At 37.7% G+C, this 22,196-nt stretch overlaps 2 protein-coding genes across 2 annotated transcripts; one reads left to right on the top strand and one right to left on the bottom strand.

Annotated features, from left to right (window-relative positions):
- Window positions 1–7,420: 7,420 nt before the first annotated feature.
- On the bottom strand, window positions 7,421–8,395 carry LOC138384895 (olfactory receptor 10T2-like). Its single transcript, XM_069470553.1, has one exon. The coding sequence runs from the start codon at window positions 8,393–8,395 to the stop codon at window positions 7,421–7,423; it is 975 nt and encodes a 324-aa protein (XP_069326654.1).
- A 12,513-nt stretch (window positions 8,396–20,908) lies between these two features.
- LOC138384202 (olfactory receptor 5P76-like) lies at window positions 20,909–21,850 on the top strand. Its single transcript, XM_069469509.1, has one exon. It carries the CDS (start codon window positions 20,909–20,911, stop codon window positions 21,848–21,850), a length of 942 nt encoding a protein of 313 aa, XP_069325610.1.
- Window positions 21,851–22,196: the final 346 nt, after the last annotated feature.

Below are 22,196 nucleotides of genomic sequence, written 5' to 3'. Positions count from 1 at the left end.
TCTTACCGAAACATTCTATCAAATTTTATTCAGCCAAAGTTACGTGAGAATCACGACAACCGTATACTATGGCATGAATAATACTAGGATTACGTGTCAGAATTCTCAAATTCTGTCTTTTTTATGTAGACAAAGACCAGAATCAGAAATATATTTTATAATTTTAAAGAAAATAAATATCTCAAAGGCACAAATGTTTTCAAAGTTGAATAAGGTTGCCAGCACGGAAGGCAAAGTGATGTGCACTCTACCCCTGTCACTCACAGTCTACGGAATCACCAGCAAGTTACAAAAACTCTCTGATCTGTTTCCTTACCTGAGAAAAGGAGATAATAATACATACCTCATGTGATACAATATTCAGTGTGGAAAAAAACACCAAGCACTGTTTATACAACAAATAGATACTCAATTACTAATACTTTCCTTGAAATAATCATCTTGTAACTAACTTCTGGTACATATGAAAGAATCAAATATTTCTGTTTTAAAAAATAAGAAGTATAAACTAGTGCTACATCTACTGTAACACTGTAATAGGCTCCGAGGAATTGTTACTATACAGCAAGGCCATATTTAAGTGAGATTTGGGTCATTTGGGATATTACTTATTTCACTTATAATTACAAATTAATTACTTCACTTGTTTTGGAAAATTACATTGACAATCCATTGGGACAGAGAAATTACCTGTACACATCTATGGGGACAGAGAAATAACCTGTACACATGATTATGTAAAGATATATAAATAAAATATTTTCTAAATACCCAGGGCTTCCATTTGTTTTTTTAACTAAATGACTTGAAAAAAAGAATTACAAAATTTTGCTATTATTAAAGTTGAATTTTATATCAACACATGATTAATATGGCTGCAGTCATTTGTGGCACTTCTGAAATGTGGCTGCATTCAGGTTTTCAGGACAACTATGTTTAGAGATAATTTGGGTTTTCCAGAGGAGTTTAATTTAGAAACATACATCCAATAGAACTATTTTCAATATTATAAGTGACATATACTTTTTTAAAAAATTGTATGTATTTTCCACGTCTTACAGATTTGTTCTAAGATCTTTGATATATGTATCACACTTGCTGTTGGTAGATATTTCTTGCATGCACATACAGACATTTCCCTCTCCCCATTGCCCACTCTAACCCACTAACACGTGTGCTTTCTAATAGAACAATGAAGCTTATACTAACTTTTTTTTATGACCCTGCCAAACACAGCTGCCACACTGACTGGAGGTTGTCATGACCACGATTAACTCTCATGGTGTTCTTGAACCGCAGCCACATAGCAGAACATTCTCTAGGTTGAAGGTCAGGTTCCCTTGGTCCTGGGCTTAAGGAGCCCATAGGTCAACCCCTACTGGAACAAAGCTAAGCCTGATGATCCACATTAGGAGGATCTAACAGCTCAAACACTTCAATTCCAACAAATTAGAAAATGGGTATGATGTGAGGTGTTATCTGTCTTAGAAAGACACAACTCATTTAGGTTGTAAGAAAGCACAACTGTGGCTGATGAATGGTAGAAATAGGTGGCCATTGATTCCATAAGAGCATCCCAGATCGCATCGAGAGAATTAAATTCTTTTCACCCCTATCGTTCCCTTAACATTCTGGTCACACATGATTATTAGTACTCATAATGGTGGAAGATCTTCCTCTTTCCCTGATGTGAAGTTTCAGTGTCTATGACTATTTTTGTATTCCTATTTAATGGTCCAGTGCTGAAAAACAGGAGGTACTAAATAGATGTTTGTTGAATTAGTGTTAAATGATTTTTAAAAATATTTTACGTATCAGATACTTCACTATGGCCAAAAAATAATAGGAACTACCACATCTCTATCTTTACTCAACCATAAACCATTCTATAATTGTATGCCTCACCACTACCGTTTTGATGGATACTCCCAGTCAGCTTAAGTCTTAGTTTTAAATTTATTAATACTTTTCTTTTGAAGCCTCCTCTGACATCCTGGACTAAGTCATAATCTACTGGTGAACATTTCCAGAGAAGTCATAAATATGTTTTGCATTTACCACTCTTTTAATTATATAGGCACTGGTGTAAATAATTGCATAAAGTTTTTCTTGCCTACTTTGCTACAGCTACTATAAAGGGAGGTATCTTATCTGCCTAGTGCAACACTTTATTCTTAGAACACTGCAGGGGCCAGGTACATAGCAGTACCAAATGAATAAATGAATGAATGAGTGAATATGTCATCTTTTTTTAAAAATTATTTTGTTATGGTAAACACACTCGACATTGGATCTACCCTCTTAACAAATATTTAAGTGTACAATATTAGCTATAGTAACAACGTTGTACAGCAGATACCTAGATTTTATTCACCTTGTTTAAACTTTGTGCCTGTTGATTAACAAATTTTCTCCACCCTCACCCCCAGGCCCTGGAACCACAATTCCACTCTTTGATTCTGTGAATTTGATGATTTTACATACCTCATATAAGTGGAATCATGTAGCATTTGTCCTTCTATGACTGGCTTATTTCACTTACCATAATGTCCTCAAGGACCATCTATGTTGTTGCATATTGTTGAATTTCCTTCTTTTTAAGGCTGAATAATATTCCATTGTGTGTGTGTATATATATTCCACATTTTCTTTATCCAATCATCTGTTCGTGGACATTTAGGTTGTTTCCAATCTTGGTTATCAGTGAATAGAGCTGCAATAAATACAAGAGTGTCAATGTCTCTTTGAGATACTCATGTCAATTATTTTGGGTAAATACTCAGAAGAGGGATGGCTAGATCATATGGTAGTTCTAGTTTAAATTTTGAGGAACCTCCATTATGTTTTCTGTAACAGCTGCACCATTTTACATTCCTACCAACAGTGTATAACGGTTCTATAAATTCTCTGTATCCTTGACAACAATGCTTGTCTTTTGTTTTTTTGTAATTGTCCTGGCAAGTGTGGGGTGATATCTCCTTTTGATTTTGATTTGCATTTCTCCCATTTCACAGGATGCTTTTTCACTGTTTCCTTCGCTGTGCAGAAGGCTTTTTAGTTTGATGTAGTCCCTGTTATTGATTTTCTGTCTGAATATTCTATCCATTATTGAAAGTAGATATTGAAGTCTTCTGCTATTATTATATTTATTTATATTTTAAGTGATCTGAATGATGTTGGATGCATATATTTATAATTGTAATATCTTTCTGATAAATTGACCCTTTTGTCATATATTGACCTCCTTTGTTTCTTGTAATTCTGACCTAAAGTATGATTTAAGTATAGCCACCAGGAGGGGGAAAAATGGTGGATTAGTAGTGACCTCCTGGCTCTCTGCTCCCAGAGTAGGAGGTGAAGAACATGGACAGCTACACACGAGTGGATCGCTCTTCCACAGGAACAGCGTCCTGAATCTGCAGAGCAGCAGTGGGGGACAAGCAGCACTGGGGAAAAAAAGTGAACTGGAGAATTGACCGCAAAGTCCGGAGAGTGTGAGAGATAGGTTAGGGAATAGAGCGTGGGACGGCCACGCCCGTCAGCCGGCTGGGGCAGTGTGATCTGACCCACAGGAGGACGCTTGGTTCCTCCACCGACCTCCACATCCACTCAGGCAGGGAAGCGCCTAAAGTCAGTGCGAAGTTGTAGCATGGACTGACGGGCTGTGTGGAGAAGAGACAAAAGTGACAAACATTTTGAACTCACCAGTGCTGTCCTGGGTCCGCACTGGGCAGGAGAGGGACTGGTCTGAGTGGACACTTCTGGGGTCCGCAGGAGGGAGTTTGCAGACAGGCATCTCACCTCTGGCGGCTTCTGGGACCAGAACAAGGGAGGCGAATGCCGAAAGGGAGGCTCTACCCTTGGAAATCACCGAAGATTCGGCTGGCGCAGAGTGGGACAGAGAATACAGGACCCCCTACTGGACTGACGTGAGTCAGTGCCTCACGGAAGCAGTGGCGACAGCTGGCAGCTCCTTGAGACAACCTGCCAAACCCAGCAACAGCTGCCCCCCAGCAGTCGCCTCCAGTGCCGGCTCTCTGTGGGTGACCAGCCGCCATTTTGGGGGCCTATAGCCTAAAAACGCTGTTGCGTGTTGCCGAACTGGGCACCGCCCCTTCTCCAGCCCAGCAGGGCAGGCCCACGCAACGGACTCAAGCGGCGCCACTGCCCCTGCCCAGCAGAGCACGCCCTGCCCTTGGAGGAGGGCGGTAAGGAAAGAAGCCGCTTCCTGAACATTCCTCCCCCAACCCAGCCACTTGCCTCTTTGCGCGGCGGGTCAAACCCCGCCCTTGAAGGGGCGGAGTCATGAGAGAAGCCCCTTTCCAGGCTGAGACCTCAGGAGGCTTCCGGAAGCCCTATGCCTCCAGCCTGGCCGCTTGTGTTTTGTGAAGAGACCCCCTCCCTTGGAAGGGCGGATTAATGAGAGAAGCCGCTTTCTGGGCCGAGTTGCCCAGCGGCCTCCGGAGGTGCTTCTCCTCCCCGCCAGCTGCTTGTACTTTATGCTGACCAGACAAACTACCCCCTGGGAGGGGTGGAGTCATGAGAGAAGCTGCTTTCTGGGCTGAGACGCCCACCAGCCTCTGGCAGCGCCCCTCCCTTACCCTGTGGCTTGACTTCCCCTCTGGCAGGGCAGACCCCACCCTTGGAAGAGGTGAGAAATGATCTCAAAATATACAAAAAAATAGAAATTATATCATGTATCTTCTCAGATCATAGTGGTATAAAATTAGAGTTCAATACCAACAGAAATACTCCCCACTTCACAAAGTCATGGAAATTAAACAATCTATTGTTGAATGACCATTGGGTCAAGGAGGAAATACAGAGAGAAATCAAAAGATTCTTCAAACTAAATGATACTGGAAACACAAGTTATCAGAATCTGTGGGATCCAGCAAAAGCATTCCTGAGAGGAAAACTAATAGCATTAAATGCTCACATCCAAAAAACAGAAAGCTCAAAAATCAACAATCGAATAAACAGTCTCAAGGAATTGGAAAAGGAAGAGCAAGTAAAATCAAACGTAGCAGAAGAAAAGAAATAACTAAGATCAAAGCACAACTAAATGAAATTGAGAATAAAAGAACTATACAGATCAACAAAACCAAAAGCTGTTTTTTCGAAAAGATGAACAAAATTGACAGCCCTCTTGCCAGATTGACAAGAACTCGAAGAGAAAGGACTCTAATAAACTCAATTAGAAATGAAAAAGGAGAGGTCACAACAGACACCATAGAAATACAAAACATTATCTTTGAATACTATAAAAACCTATATGCCCAAAAACTACATAATGTGGAGGAAATGGACAAATTCCTGGAAACATACAACCTCCCTAAGTTCACCCAGTAGGAAACTGAATTCCTGAACAGACCAATATCAAGCACAGAAATTGGAGCAGCAATTAAAAACCTTCCAAAAGGGAAAAGTCCCGACCAGATGGCTACACTTCCGAGTTTTACCAAACATACAAAGAACTCATACCTATACTACAGAAATTATTCCACAACATTGAGAAAGATGGTATCCTCCCTAACTCATTCTACAAAGCCAATATCACTTTGATGCGAAAGCCAGGAAGGACACAACAAAAAAAGAAAACTACAGACCAATATCCCTTATAAATAGAGATGCAAAAATCCTCAACAAAATTTTAGCAAATTGAATTCAACAGCATATCAAAAAAATAATTTTTTTTAATTTCAAAATATTATACTTCGTATAAAACAACACTAGCAAGACAGGTTGTACTGGCAAAAAGATGGGCATATAGCTCAATTGAATAGAATTGAGTTCAGAAATAAGACCATGTGTCTATGGTCAACAGGTTATCTATAGAGGTGCCAAGAACTCTCAGTGGATAATGAACAGTCTTTTCAATAAATAATGCTGGGGCATTTGGATATCCACACACAAAAGAATAAAGTTGGACCCTTGCCTCACACCACATACAAAAATTAATTCAAATGGATCAAAGACCTAAAGGTAGGATTTAATACTTCACAACTCTTAGAAGAAAGCACAGGGGAAAGTCTTTGTGATCTTGGATTAAGCAATAGATTCTTAGTTATAACATCAAAACCATGAGCAAAAAAGATAAAGATAGATAAATTGAACCTCATTAAAATTAGAAAACTTTTGCGCTTCAAAGTGAACTGTAAAGAAAGTGAAGAAACAACCTATAGGATGGGAGAAAATATTTTATATCATGTATCTGATTGGGGATGTGTACCTACAATTATCAAACAATTTAAAATTCAACACATATAGCTCAATTAAAAATGGGGAAAGAACTTGAGTATGCATTTCTCCAAATTAAATATACAAATGACCCATAAGTATATAATGACATCATTTGTCCTTAGGGAAATGTAATTCATACCCACAACAATACACCACTTCACAACCACTATAACCATGTGAACAATGTAACCTCAAAATTCATCTACTACCTTACATCATCTAAATTTCTATAATTCATTTCAGAATCTCACTACCCTGGCCACAATCAGACAGCAGTAATATGCAGAACTTTCCACCACGGTGAGGTTTGTACATTAGAAACTATTTATATGTGTTCTAAATTAATTTAATAGCATTTAAATTATTTGTTCCTTGAGAATTTAAATAAATTAGTTATTAAATCATCTGGTCTAATGCTTTGCAAGGGGGAAAAGAAAAATTACTTCTTTGACAGATTTCTCAAAATTTTGCGTGGAAATTGGTATGTTAAAAAATGTCTATTGCTTTTGGGGTCATTTTTGTCATTTTATTTTTTCCATAAATTTATCCATTTCATTCTAATTTTTAAATTTGTTTGAATAGAGTTGAACAAAGCATTATCTTAAGTTGTTTTTAATTTTCACTGTATTGTGATCATATCTTCATTTTAAGTTCTGACTTTGTGTTTGTACTTTCTCCTTTTTTGATTAATTATACTAGTCAACTCCCTTTCTTTTTCCTTTACTCCCTCCCTCCTTCCTCCTTCTTTCTGTGTATCCCTTCCACCTTCCCTCCCTTACTTCATCCTTCCTTCTCTTCTTCCTTCCATCTTTCTTCCCCTCCCTCCCTCCCTCCCTCCCTCCCTCCTTCCTTCCTTCCTTCCTTCTTTCCCTCTTTCTTCTTTGACTTCTTGTTCTCTTTAGTATAATTTTCTTTTTTTCCCAAAAAGCAACTGCTATCATGAAAACACAGTGTTCCAAAGCATTTCTAATATGTTTACTGCATGCAAATGTGTACACACACATATGTATTATAACTTTTAAAACTGCATCCTCTTTGTAATAGGAAAATGATGAGGCCAGGACATACCAGGCAATTAGGAAATACTTTAACTGCTTTGTACACAAAGTGATGACTTTTTTATAAGTACTCTACTTTTTCCACTTTTATTTGTCAATTCTAGTTTTTAAAATCAATTCTAATTTTTAAAAATGTTCAGGGGTCTTTTATCTGTCATCTGAAGGAAAAATCTAATTACACTGCCTAGTGATTTCCTTAGGGCTATCTGCATTTCTTTGTTTCTCAGGCTGTAAACTATGGGATTAAGCAGAGGCGTCAGCACTGTATATGTCACAGCCATCAGCATGTCTTCAGGGAAGGAGTCACTGTCCTTGGGCCTCAAATAGACAAAGCAAGCAAATCCATAATGTATGGACACGACAGTGAGGTGAGAGGAGCAAGTGGAGAAGGCCTTATACCTTCTCTTTGCAGAGGGCATTTTCATGACTATGAACACAATGAAGACATAGGAAATCATAATTAAAATAAAGCTGCCCACGAGCACAAAGGCAGAAAGCACAAAAATAGCCGTTTCATGATAAGAAGTGTAATCACAAGCAAGGCAGACCACAGGTGAGATGTCGCAAAAGAAGTGCTGGATAGTATTCAAGTCACAAAAAGACAAGTTGAATATAGTGATGACAATGCACAGAGAAATGAGGAAGCCAACCACCCAAGAAGCCACCATCAATAACAAGCAGGTCTTTCTTGTCATAAGGGTGTGATAGTGAAGTGGGCTGTGGATGGCTGTGTACCGGTCATAGGACATGGCAGCCATGATGAAACAGTTGTTGGCTGCCAAGCCCAAAAAGAAAAACATCTGTGTGGCACATTCAGGAAGAGAAATGGTCTTGTTCTCTGATATCAAGTCCACTAACATGCGGGGGATGACTACCATAGAGGTACAGGTTTCTGAAAAGGACAGGCCACAGAGGAAAAAGTACATGGGGGTGTGAAGGTTGTGACTAAGCTTGATGGCCACCATTATGGACATGTTTGCAGCTACGATGGTCACATGGGAGACAAAAATCACTGCAAAGAGTAAGTTCTGTAGGTCTTGGAAACTGGAAAATCCCCACAGAAGAAATGTGCTTACTGCAGTGTGGTTGCCCATCTTCCTGGTGGGCACAGCCACTTTCTACCAGTGGTGCAGAGGTGCTCTTGGTCAAGACTCTGAGATAATTGTAAAATGCTTCTTATGCATTGATGGTACCTGGACTTTAATTCAGGGTCCCTGCACAAGTGTAAGGCAACTCTTAGAGAACCTGAGAAAAGGAAGTTAAATCCACCTGGAAGAAGTCAATGTCAGGAGTCTGAATGATGAGGAAAGTGATGCTAGTATAAGAATATGTACCAACGCCCAGGATGGGCCCAAATATCTTCTTGGATTCTAGCACTAAAGCACTCTTTATCTCTCTTTTCTCCAATGTAGATCTGCAAAGAAGAGGCAAAATATGAATAAAAGTTCTTTGATCTCACTTACTGGATTTTGAGATCCCGTATTTTTCAAATGTTTTTTGTGATCTAGTGGTACCCTGGCACTAAGGAGTGCTTAATAAACTGTTGATTGAATAAATAAAATAATTCGATCGTTTAAAATTAATTTAGAAAATTCTGGAGATACTGGCAAAAATTTCCAAAAGAACTTTCACATTTCTTTTGATTCTATCTTCATCAGTGCTCTCCACAATGCAGTGGCTCCAAAGGTGATATTTGTGACAATGCCTAGATCAGATAAATTAGCATGTTGTAACTTCTGGGTTCCTATCTGTGGTAATAATTGAAGTTTGAGATATACAAGATCAATTGTTCTTCATACAATAGTTATTAAGACATAGCAATAATTTTTAAGTTCTTAAGAACTTCTCATTGAAGTTATTTTCCAAGATCCTAATATAATATAATGGCCTGACTTGGAATTAATGTGATTTTGCAGATAGTAGCTTACTCCAGAATGGTATATTTCTGGTCATGATATTCTGATCAACTTTTGAGTTTTTAGCAGAACTTGCAGAACATTTTCTGGCTGGTATACATAAGTGGTTTGTTTTGCAGTAACACCTGAAAAGAATGAAATTAAGTTTCTCATATCAATTTTGCAAGTGATATTTCTATTTTGGTTATTCATTGAACCTATAATTTGCTTGGGAGATGAAGGCAGAGTATATGATATGAAGTGATGAGTGATATGAAGACTCTCCATAGAATTTTTATTTTAACTTCTGTCACTGTTAAAGGTGAAGAAAAAAAATGGGAAAGCAAGTGTTAGAAGTGAAGGGCTGGGAGAGAAAAAGAGAAACACTGGCTGAAAATTATAATGAAGGATTCACAAAGATTAAAGACAAAATAAGACAAAACACAAAGCAATTGTTTTGTTAGTTGAAGGTTTACAGTCTTCTATTTCCATTGCAGTTTCAGGCAAAGGATGCAGGAGGAGCCAGGTCAGGTAACCAGCACCTACTCAATACTGATAATGTGCAGAAATATGCTACAGTTGGACAGAACTGCCTCAAAGAATCCTCACAAGGATGTGTGGGGAATTTTGATTCTGATTTTATGAAATATGAAAGCAAGGTACAGACTGGTTACATGGCTATCAGAGGTCATGAATTCACTCAACACGTATTGACTCAATGCCGATGATGTGCCCAGCAATTCTATGCATGGGGAACACAACATAAAACCAAACACGAAGGATCTCTGTGATGTGATACTGAATAACTACTGTAGTTTGTGGAGTTGGGAAAACCCTTGCTGAGGAGGTGACATACTTAGATGGAGAATGGAATAACAATATGCAACAAACACACGATGACCAGGGCGGAAAACATTGCAGGCACAGGGCACGGCTAATACAAAGATCCTAAGGAGGGAAAAAAACTACCTAAGCAATCTTCAACCAAGACTCATGGCTTATCTTTGAGCCTATTCCACACACTTTCTTCTGAAGATTTCCCAGTCTATTTACCTCTGAAGGAAAACCTTTTCCATTTTTACTGCTTTAGCCTATAGCAAAAAAAGAATTTCCAGCTTCTTCTGGAAGATCTCCAATGCCAGTATGTCCTCCAGGTATTAATACATGGTTTTTAGAGCAGAACTGGCCATATTGCCCTATATATTGAAGTTTCTGCCTGTGTTTCCTAGTTGAATTATTTATAGACACCAGAGAGCTGCCATTAGACGCCATTTTTTTTTTACTCTTTCCACATATTTTACCCCAATAGGTCCCTTCTAAAATTCTAGATATCTGTTTGCTGACACCATAGTCTTCCTTTTTAGTTCCTGTGCTATTGCCCTGTATCTATCCCAAAGGGTGACTATAACACCCCCCTCTCCCAGTCCTATTCTTCACCTACTATCCACTTTTTAATGTCAAATCTATGATAATGCTATGTCTCCTCATTATAGATGTCTTTTGGACCCTCTTTGCTTACATGCTGGTTAATACTAATAACTTCTAATCTTTACTGCGTGTTTCAGTTATACAGTCTCATATATCCTCATAACTACCCTAGGAGATAAGTGCTATTAAAATGATCTTGACTGCAATGAGGAAACTATGGTTCAGAGAAGTACTTGATTTGCCAAAGATGATAAAGGTGGTAAATGTACCTGCACAGCATATTTAGAGCAAGGCAGTGAGAGTCTGGAGAAATACCTGTTTGGCTTTAAGTCCAAGTAGATTCTAGGGCTCCCCAAATGTGAATGTCTTAGCATGAGTTCAAGGTCTTACCCGTTCATCCTCATTTCCTGCAGCCAACCTTCTCTACATGAGAAACATCTTACTGTTTACCAAATATAGCATGTCCTTTTGTGGCTCTTCTAACTTATTTTTCCTCACTTGCAGTGTCCTTCCTGTCCTTCTCTGCCTGTTAAAAATATAGCTTTCCCGAAAAGACAATTCAAATGTCACTTCTTGGAAGCCTCCCTAAACCTCCCTGGATGTGTTAGTTATCTTCTTCTAGATTCACATATCATTTTATTGTAATGAGATTTTTTTTTTTTTAAAAAAAAAGCTTAACTCCTATACTAAACAGGGCAAAGACTTATGTAAAATTTGTATCTCTCAACTTTCAGCCTAAGCTGAGTGAATGTAGGTTTTTGACTAAGGTTAGTTCAATGGCCTAAGGAAAAAAAAGAATCCCATATTCTCCAGAAAGCCTTTGAGGACTGTTACTTCAGTCCATTTACTAATTCCTTCCCAATACTTGATTTCTTTAGCATTTATTTTATTTAGACATATACTGAAGACAGTTAGCTGGTCTCTAAATAGATTTTAAGGATTGTGCCACCTACCAATGTAACTGCAAGAATAGATGCTTTCTAAATGCTTGCTTAATTGAATTTATGAAGGTTAACAACAACAACAAAAACCATCTGAAAGCTTCAGCAGTGGTTGCTTAGAGCCTAGAAGAAAGAAACTACTATTTTTACTTTCTAGACACTACCCTTGTTTACTGTAGTATCAGCTAACACTGGACCTGTCAATGGTCATATCAGATAATCTAGGAAAGCTTAATCAAACAGCACATCTACACACACACACACACACACACGCACCCCACAAGTTCTTGGCAAGTCTCTCCAAGGAGGGAAATCTCCAGTATATCAGGGTATGTAGAGTTTGCACAATCTTCTTCAGTGATTTTAGGTGAGAGCCTTTGACTCTTGTGATACTTTTATTTTCATATAAATTAATGGTGAATTCTGATTTTTTCATGCTATTCAAGTAAATTATTGACAGAGATATGTCTATATGACATTATTTTCATTCTTCCCAGTGATCCTGGCAGCCTCTGGAGAACAAGATGCATATAACATTGTGTCAGCCCTTCTTTTTGTTTTGCGCAAGGCTTACCCTCTTTCTATGCCTGGCTTTTGCCTTGAGTTTGCCATCCTATTCTGTGTTCAGTTTTTCAAAGCCCTCCCCATTTAGTTTTCTGGGTTCCTTCTCTACCAAGAATAAGAAACTGACAACATTTTTAATTTCCAGCTATCTGTGCCCATAGTTTCTTCAATACCTTCTAATGGGGTATAAATACGCACAAGTACTTGACTGTTAGAACAAATAGAATGATGCTCATTGTAAAGAGTAAAAAAATTCTAAAATTCCCACCTTGAAAATAAGGAGAATCATCTTCCAGTCTCTTAAAATCATGAGATAATTAAGCTGTAGGAAGAATTTACAGTCTCAAAACTCAGGTGTGGCTTTCTGCAGTTCTGCCTGTGAATTCACATATCTCATTACCATTAAGGCAACTTTTTTTTTGAACGCCTGTCATCACATGTCCCCTCTGAATTTGGAGTCACTTATATATAGCTATATATAAAAGGTAGTGTCATCTTCATTTCTTGGAAATGAAGCTCGGAACCGTGAAGATTTTAATGAGAGTCCTGGACCACTGGGGTCCATTATCTTGAGAATACTTCTTTAGACACCAGGAGTCTTGAGCCCTGTATCACCCAAGGTATTGCCCACAAAAATATTTTCATAAATCCACACACACCATAGGGACTTTTCAGTGATGTTTGCTCTTGTACCTCTGGATAACAGTAGGAATTACTGAAATTCAACTTGTTAAAACCATATCTTGGGATGTAGATGGTTCTCTCAGGCACATTTTACTTCCTGAACAATACCATTTATTTTATAATTCTGACAATTTGCCAAGTCGTTCGGGTCTCTTCTGCCCTTTTAATGTGGCAAAAGAATGGGGCATCATGAGAAGCTATTGCTTGGGGAAATGAAAGAAGGGAGGTAGGAAGAAAATGAAGACATAGTATGATCCCTGGAGGCTGCTTTCTCATAAGGCAACTCTGCTGTAGAACTCCTTGCTGAAAAGGAATATGCACTTTTAGGCAAATCCCCAGACTGCACTGCCATCTGTAGTATCCACAGGTGGCTCCTAATCACTCCTCTCATCAGCTTGCTTCTCAAAGTCATCATCTGTACTACCTTCCACCTAATGTACTGTCAAATCTTATCTCCGTTTATGCTCTCAGAATCTCAATACTTCAGGCAAACCAATTAGCACACTATTTTCTAATTAAATTCTGCATTTTCCTCATTCTGCTTTCTGTTCCTTCCATCTGAAAATCCTTTTTTTCTCTGATTTCATCCATCTGAAATATTGCCCATTCTTCAAGGTTCAGAGCAAATGCCACCTGATCCAAGAAGTCTTTTCTTTGCACAATGTATAAAAACTGAGACAGAAATTACAGTCATTAAGAAGGAATTCTATAAGGAGACACACTTACTTCAGATGGCCCACACTGGGTATCACAACATCAATGGTAACAGATTCAGTGTAGGTAGCTGTACTTAGCAATAACATGGCACATTTTGAAGCTAGGTAAGCATTTTCATGCTTTTCCTGGATTTCCCTTACTAGGGCAGTGAACACATTCCCAAGCTTCTTTGAAAGATGGCTTCTAATGTTTACAGACATTCTTTTGTGAGAATTGCTCTTGGCTGAAATGGATGTAATTGATTGGAAATATCTGGGGGTGCATGTGAGGGTGGCCTATAGCCAGCAACTGAATGATACAGTGATTTAAAAAAACAAGGACAAAAATGCCCTGTTTCTGCAAGGTAAAAGCACTTTGAGGTGCTGTTCATGCTCCAGTGCTCCCTGAGCAATGAGAGTGAAGCTACACTATAGCTGACCCACATCCTCTCTGACATTTTCCCATGCCTCATCTTGCTTCTCTCTCATCCTTAACACTTTTCTCCTGAGATCACACCTTCACTAAATCACTTGCATAGGAATTGCTGAGGCTCTGCTTCTGGAGAACTTATAAAACAGTCTTAATGAATACACAGGAATTACTATGCACACTCAAAATTTAAAAACATAATGAAGTATGAACATCAGGTTCTTATTACCAGCTCAGATTCCTTCTCACCAAAGGACTAGATATAGCACTTAACCATCATTGCTGGGCTGGGCATATAGAAATACAGACTGTTATTCTGTGGGACATATTGCACTTGATCCTTTTGGTGCTGAGATTTCTGCTTCCTGTTCAATGGTCCTCATTACTAGATATTAGTGGTTTTTTTCTTATGTATATGTTCAGAAGACACTTCGTGAATTCTGAGTTTGTGTCACTGATTTTCCATGGATATTTGTGATATGATCTGCCAAGGGGAGATGGAGCTGCAGTAGCAGCTCTGTGTTGCTCTACCCTAGATCATTAGTCTATCTGTTTGCTATTTTCTTCATCCTCTACTCTTCCACATACAATGTAAGTCAGCTAGAGGGAGAGTGATAGAAATAATAGTATCATTTCCTGCTAGAAAATGAAGCTGCAGTCACTACCACCCCTCCCTCAATTATGAATAAATATGTGAAGGTTATATCTTTTTTTTATAAAACTTTTAACCATAGTCTTAGAAATAGTAACCTAGAGCATTAATAATGCCATTCATTCATTCACTCATTCATTCAAAATTCTACTGAGTACCTCATGTTCTAGGCACTATCCTAGACTTTCAAAAATATGTGACAAACAGCCAAAGATGCCTTTCCTCCTGGAATTTAACTTCAAGCACCTCCAAAGGAGAAATAGAAGGAACTATAGTCTAGCATTAACTTCATCTGCACAAAAATCAAAAGAGGAGAGAATAATTCAATAACCCTGTCAAGCTGAATAGTCACCAATTAACTTCAAATTATTTAAACTTTGTCTACTAGGATACAAATGTTTAGGTTACATACATTGCCTTTGCCCCACCTGAGTCAGAGCTTCAAGCATGTCCATCCCCCAGATGGTGCACACTGCACCCATTAGGTGTGTATATACCCATGTCCTCCTCCCTCCTCCCATCTGCTCGACACCTGATGAATGTTATTACTATATGTATACTTAAGTGTTGATCAGTTAATACCAATTTGATGGTGAGTACATGTGGTGCTTGTTTTTCTATTCTTGTGATACTTCACTACTTGTATTATCCTGGATAGAGCTGGAACCCATTCTACTAAGTGAAGTATCACAAGAATGTTTACATTTTTTAAAAACTGGCAAACAGTTTTACAAAATCATTGAATTATTTTATTTTATCATGTGGGTGGTTGAGATTTCAAGTTGCTGGAAAATCCTGCTAACATTTGGTATTGGTCTTTAATTTTAGCCACTCTAATGGTTATATAATGCTCCTATTTGTTGTAATTTATTGTATTTGTTGTAATTTATATTTCCCTGATGATTAATTGTGTTAAGCATTTTCTTATGTGTTTATTGGCCATTTGTATACATCCTTTATGAAGTACCTGTTCAAATCTTTCCTCATGTATAAGTTAGGTTCTTCATCTTTTTATTTATTCAGTTCTAAGGGTTCTTTATACATTCCATATGCAAGCCCTCTGTCATTTATATGTGTTGCAAACATTTTCTCCCTATCAGTGTCCTAGGGGTTTTTGTGTGTTTGTTTGAAAAGCAAACATTTAAAATTTTAATGAAGTCCAATATGTAATTTTTCTTTCTTTATTTATTTTATTTCAGCAAATTACAGGGGTAAAAATGTTTAGGTTACATATATTGCCTTTGCCTCACCCGAGTCAGAGCTTCAAGCATGTCCATCCTCCAGACAGTGCGCACTGTACCTACTAGGTGTGAATACATCCATCCCCTCCTCCCCGCTCCCACCTGCCCGACACCCGATGAATGTTACTACTATATGTACACTTAAATGTTGGTCAGGTAAGTCAGTTAATATCAATTTGATGGTGAATACATAGGGTGCTTGTTTTTGCATTCTTGTGATACTTCACTTAGTAGAATGGGCTCTAGCTCTACTCAGCGTAAAACATGGATGGATCTGGAGGACATTATTTTTAGTGAAATAAACCAGGCACAGAAAGACAAATATTGCATTTTCACACTCATATATGGGGCCTTAAAAAATTGATCTCAAGGAGGTAGTGAATAGAATGGTGGCTACTAGGGATAGGTAAGGGTGGTGGGAAGGGGTAATGATGAGGTGTTGGTGAAGGGGTAATACTGTTAAATAGAAGGAAAAGTTCTATTTTTTTTTTTTTTTTTTTTTTGAGACAGAGTCTCGCTTGTTGCCTGGGCTAGAGTGAGTGCCGTGGCATCAGCCTAGCTCACAGCAACCTCAAATTCCTGGGCTTAAGCGATCCTACCGCCTCAGCCTCCCGAGTAGCTGGGACTACAGGCATGCACCACCATGCCCGGCTAATTTTTTCTATATATATATATTTTAGTTGGCCAGGAAAAAGTTCTAGTGTTCAATAGTGCAATAGGGCAACTATACTTAACAATAATTTATTATATTTCAGAATAGCTAGAAGTTTTCAAATGTTCCCAACATAAAGCAAATGTTTCAGGTGAATCATGTCCCAATTACCCTGATTTGATCATTATATGTTATACGCTTGTATCAAAATATAACATGTACTCCATGAATATGACAATTATTATGCATCAATAAAAAATAAGATAAAATAAAAGAGGTGCTAGATCTTCGTTGTTTTTTTGTGGCTGAGTAGAACTCCATGGTATTCTGCACAAGGAAACTATTACAAGAGCAAACAGATAGCCTATAGAATGGGAGAAAATATTCACATACTACACATCCAATAAAGGGCTGATAACTAGAATCTATATAGAACTCAGGAAAATCAGCATGAAAAAAAATCGAACAACCCTGTCAAAAAGTGGGCAAAGGACATGAACAGAAACTTTTCATAAGAAGGTAGAGAAACGGGCAATGAACATACGAAAAAATGCTCAACATCTCTAATCATCAGGGAAATGCAAATCAAAACCACAATGAGATATCACTTAACACCAGTGAGAATGGCCTTTATCAAAAAGTTCCAAAACAATACATGTTGGCGTGGATGCGGAAAGATGGGAACACTCATACACTGCTGGTGGGACTGCAAACTAGTGCAACCCCTGTGGAAAGCAATATGGAGATACCTTAAACAGACACAAATGGACCTACCATTTGATCCAGCAATCCCATTATTGAGCATCTACCAAAGAACAAAAGTCATTCTATAAAAAAGACATCTGTACCCGAATGTTTATAGCAGCACAATTCACAATTGCAAAGATGTGTAAACAACCCAAATGCCCATCAATACATGAGTGGATTAGTAAAATGTGGTACATGTATACCGTGGAGTATTACTCAGCTATAAGAAATAATGGTAATATAGACTCTCTTTTGTTCTCCTGGAGAGAGTTGGAACCCATTCTACTAAGTGAAGTATCCCAAGAATGGAAAAATAAGCACCACATGTACTCACCAGCAAATTGGTTTCCCTGATCATCACCTAAGTGCACATTTGGGAATAACACCAACTCGGTGTCTGACAGATGTAGGGGGTGGGGGGAGGGGATGGGTGTATACCTACAAGATGAGTGCGATGCGCACCGTCTGGGGAATGGACATGCTTGAAGCTCTGACTTGGGGGGGCGGGAGGGGGGGGCATGGGCAATATACATAACCTAAACTTTTGTACTCCCATAATAAGATGAAATAAAAAAAAGAATTTATGAGATTATATTTTCTAATAATTATTAAAGAAAAGTTATAGAGCTATGCATGAACCTAGATAGAAACAGAATAAATTGACCACTTGAGAATTGACAGAATCTGGAAAGATTAGTTGTTTCTGTGTGAGAATTGAACTGCTCAATATCCACTACAGAAAATAATGATGCTCCACGGTGCCTTTGAATTCACATTTGACCCTCTAGAGTCTCCAGAGATTTTTCCTCAAAGGAAAACAAAAATGAAAGATACCTATATAACCACTATGACTTTGAGTTGTTACTGAAAGATGAATGAGTTCACATTCCAAGAGGTAAGACGTTGGCTTTTGTTAATGAATCTGATGTATTGATTTTCATTTACCCTTTGATAACACTTTGTATCTGTACTCACATGTCATCATGCAGAAATAGGGCAGATGTGATCAAGCAATCAGCTACTGAGCAATTCTGGGTGAAGTGCTCTGTTTCCACCATCAGTTTCATGTGAATAAATGGGCATAATCCATGTTACCAGGATTCCTTATATACCCGTAAGACAAACTCAGATGGTCTTTCAACACTATTCAAACTGGGCGTTCTTTGAGCCATATTCTATACCCATGGTTTTCAAAGTGTGGCCTCCAGTCCAGCAGATGAACATCACCTGAGAACTTGTTAGAAATGCAAATTCTTAGGTCCCATCACACACCTATTGAATAAGAAATTATAAAGGTGGGACCTAAATATATGTCTTTTCATGCCCTTCAAGTGATTCTGATGCATACTAAGGTTTGAGAACTACTGTTCTACACAAAAATGGTCACCAAGCAACCCTACACCCAGGTATTAAAAGAAAGTAGTAATTTTTGGTTTCATTTATAAATATGTCATCTAACTGGAAATATAAATTTAATGTTAATACTTTATGTTCTAGGCATTCACACATGTTTTTGAAGTACTTACAAATCCCTGAGATAGTAGAAGAAGGAAATACCCTCATTGAACAAATCAGCAAATTAAGGCAAGGGGTAGATACATAACTGAACTGAAATGGTGTAGTTAGGTGACGGGAAGTGATGGAAACAGACCTAGGTCTCCCAACCAGACAGACCACCCAGAAGACAGGCAACAAGCCTGCTGCATGGTCCTTGAGTAACTGCAACTGACCCAGTATGTGCTGGAAAAGTTAAAAGGCGTGTTCTGTCTGGATCCTCTTGTCTATTACCAAATGATTCCTTCTAAAAATACTCAAGCAGTTAAAGTTTATTTTTAATAATTCCTAAATAATGTAAAGTGCATCTTTGGCCTGGGATGTACACTGTTCCATAAATATGTCTGAATCCATATTACAGACTAAGGGTTTGGAATGCAGACATAAAAATCAGTTCCTGCTTTCAAACAGCTTGAACACACTTGTTACACCTAGAATACCGGTAACCTGTGGTTGCCAATGCAATATATGTTCCTCAGTACCAAAGACAAAAAAGGTACTCTGATAGATCACATTTTTTTCCTTAAATATAGTGCCCAAAGATGGTAAAGAATCAGACAACAAGTCTTGCAGGATATTTTCTAACATTGAGTTGGGATTAAAATATTCTATTATACTAGTGATTTTAAACAAAGTATAGAAAGCTCAAAATTTCTTCATAAATATAAAAAGACAGATTATTTAAAAATATTTGCATAATTAATACAGGGAAATACTTGTCAATTTGGTGTGATTAAATAATGATACTATATGTTCACATTATACAGAAGTTGTTCAAATAAAATGCATGTAATTAATTCTAAAAAAAACTGGGCATTCTACAATAGTGCTAATAAACTCACTAGCTTTGAGACACTTTGGGCACTTATGGATAATAGATTTTAATTAAAGATTTAAAAATGTAAAGATGATGTAAATACTTGCAGAAAGACTTACTTTGTTTATAGATCCAAATGCCTTTAGCTTCAAAGCAACAACTTATTAGACAGCTTGGGACATAAAGTCAGAAAACTTGGAGATGAGGTTCAACCTGGCCACTAGCTGGATGATCCTTGTTCAATTTTTGGCTATACTTTATTCAGGATATATTATGTTGAAAATAATATTATTCATTCTGCAAAATCCCAATTGGAAAACGTTGTAACAGTAGGAAGTCATTTGATTTATTCAAATAAATATATTTTAATTATATACTGAATATTAATCATGTTTTTTGCACACATAGATATTTCAAATTACTTTAAAAAACAGAACAATAACATATTTAATTACAAATACTTTAAAGATATTCAGTAAATTTACAATAAGTGGCCTCATTCATAATCTTAACTTGCAAATCCTTTTCAGTAACAGAGTCAATTTTATTTCTTCTTTTTAAAAAATGTTCTTATTTAACTGATAGATATTGTGAAATATGCCACTAACTAAGTGCCTGTTTTACACATTAGATGCCAGAAGACCTAATGGATAAACTGTTATCGACCGATTGCCAGGTGTGTTGGCCTTCATGGTATTATTTAACTTTGTTTGTTGTACAGATACTAAAGGAATGAGCAGGTAGACTTCCTGGGGTTTATGTTCTGATTACACCAATTGCTATGTTACCTTGTACAAGTTACATAATGCCTTTCAGACTCAGTGTATGCATCTATAAAATAATAATGAAACTAATATTATTTTATGGAAAGTGAACCAGACTATGGATACAAACTTCTTAGCCCTATGCTTAACATTTAGTAAGCATGTAAAAAACTTAGCTATTCCTCAAGTCTTTAAAAATTCTATATGCATATTTTTCATTTTTAGTTATACTCACCAATCTTTTTTGTTATTCTCATCTGTCCTATGGTTTTTATACTTTGAATTTAAAGCCACTTTTTTAACTGCCTTTGTGGAAACAATGTGATAAGAAAAGCACATTATTTGAAGGAAGTTTTTCTGGTGTTGATGATAAAAATAATTTTCAAACCACAGACAGATTCACAGTTTCAGGTAAAAATATACTGGTACTTGAATATCTTTATAGTGACTTCCCATGTGTACTAATAAAAATGAAACCAACAAATTTATAACTAGTGTACTGTTCTCATCACAGGTTCATTTGGGGAGCAGCTACCTTGTTTCATGGATTCCCAGGTAGACAGGAACCACACTGCTGTGAGACAGTTCATTCTATTGGGCTTAACAGATGATCCAGTCCTTCGTGTCATCCTCTTCATGATCATCCTGTGCATCTACCTGGTGACCATCTCTGGCAACCTCAGCACAATCATTCTAATCAGAATCTCCTCTCAGCTCCATCACCCTATGTATTTTTTTCTGAGCCACTTGGCTTCTGCTGACATAGGCTTTTCATCTTCTGTTACCCCCAACATGCTTGTAAACTTCCTGGTGGAGAGAAATACAATCTCCTACCTTGGATGCGCCATCCAGCATTTTTCAGTTGCTTTCTTTGGAACAGTTGAATGTTTCCTTCTGGCTGTCATGGCATATGACCGCTTTGTGGCAATCTGCAACCCGTTGCTTTATTCAACCAAAATGTCCACTCAGGTCTGTGTCCAGTTACTCATAGTGGCTTATTTAATTGCTTTTCTTAACGCTTCCTCCTTTACCTTTTCCTTCTTTTCTTTATCCTTCTGTGGCCCAAATCAAGTCAATCATTTTTTCTGTGATTTTGCTCCATTACTTGAACTCTCCTGTGCTGATGTCAGTGTCCCCGCAGCTGTTCCCTCATTTTCTGCTGGCTCTGTCATTGTGGTCACAGTGCTTGTCATAGCCATCTCCTACATGTACATCCTCATCACCATCCTGAAGATGCGCTCCACCGAGGGGCGCCACAAGGCCTTTTCCACCTGCACCTCCCACCTCTCTGCGGTCACTCTCTTCTACGGGACCACTACATTCAATTACGTGATGCCCAAGTCCAGCTCAACTGACAAGAACAAGGTGGTGTCTGTGTTCTACATGGTGGTGATCCCCATGTTGAACCCCCTCATCTACAGTCTCAGGAACAAGGAGATTAAGGGGGCTCTGAAGAGAGAGCTTGGAAGAAAAATATTTTCTTAGTGCCATCTTTTATTTTGTATATTTTTTACATTAATGTCTCATTAGGAGAATAGTAAAAGTAAATTGAGTGTCTGTGGTCGATATATATCTGTCCAGTGTGAAGCTTTTTAGCAAATATAGGGGCTAGATTTTCAGATTAAATATTATAGTAAATAACTGGCTCACAAGGAATTTTATTTAATAAAATAAATATATAAGTAGAAGAATATTGTTTCACATGAAAATGCACTTAATCTGCTTATAATCCTTTTGAATTTTATTCATATTTTTTCTAAAAGTTGTTTTCTACCATAAGTTAAGGTAATTATACCTCTAAGTCCTTAGACTGTGGCCATTTTAAAAATCA

Source organism: Eulemur rufifrons, chromosome 6, assembly GCF_041146395.1.
Source record: "Eulemur rufifrons isolate Redbay chromosome 6, OSU_ERuf_1, whole genome shotgun sequence".
NCBI classification, from domain to species: domain Eukaryota; kingdom Metazoa; phylum Chordata; class Mammalia; order Primates; family Lemuridae; genus Eulemur; species Eulemur rufifrons.
This window is presented reverse-complemented; position numbering and strand designations above follow the sequence as displayed.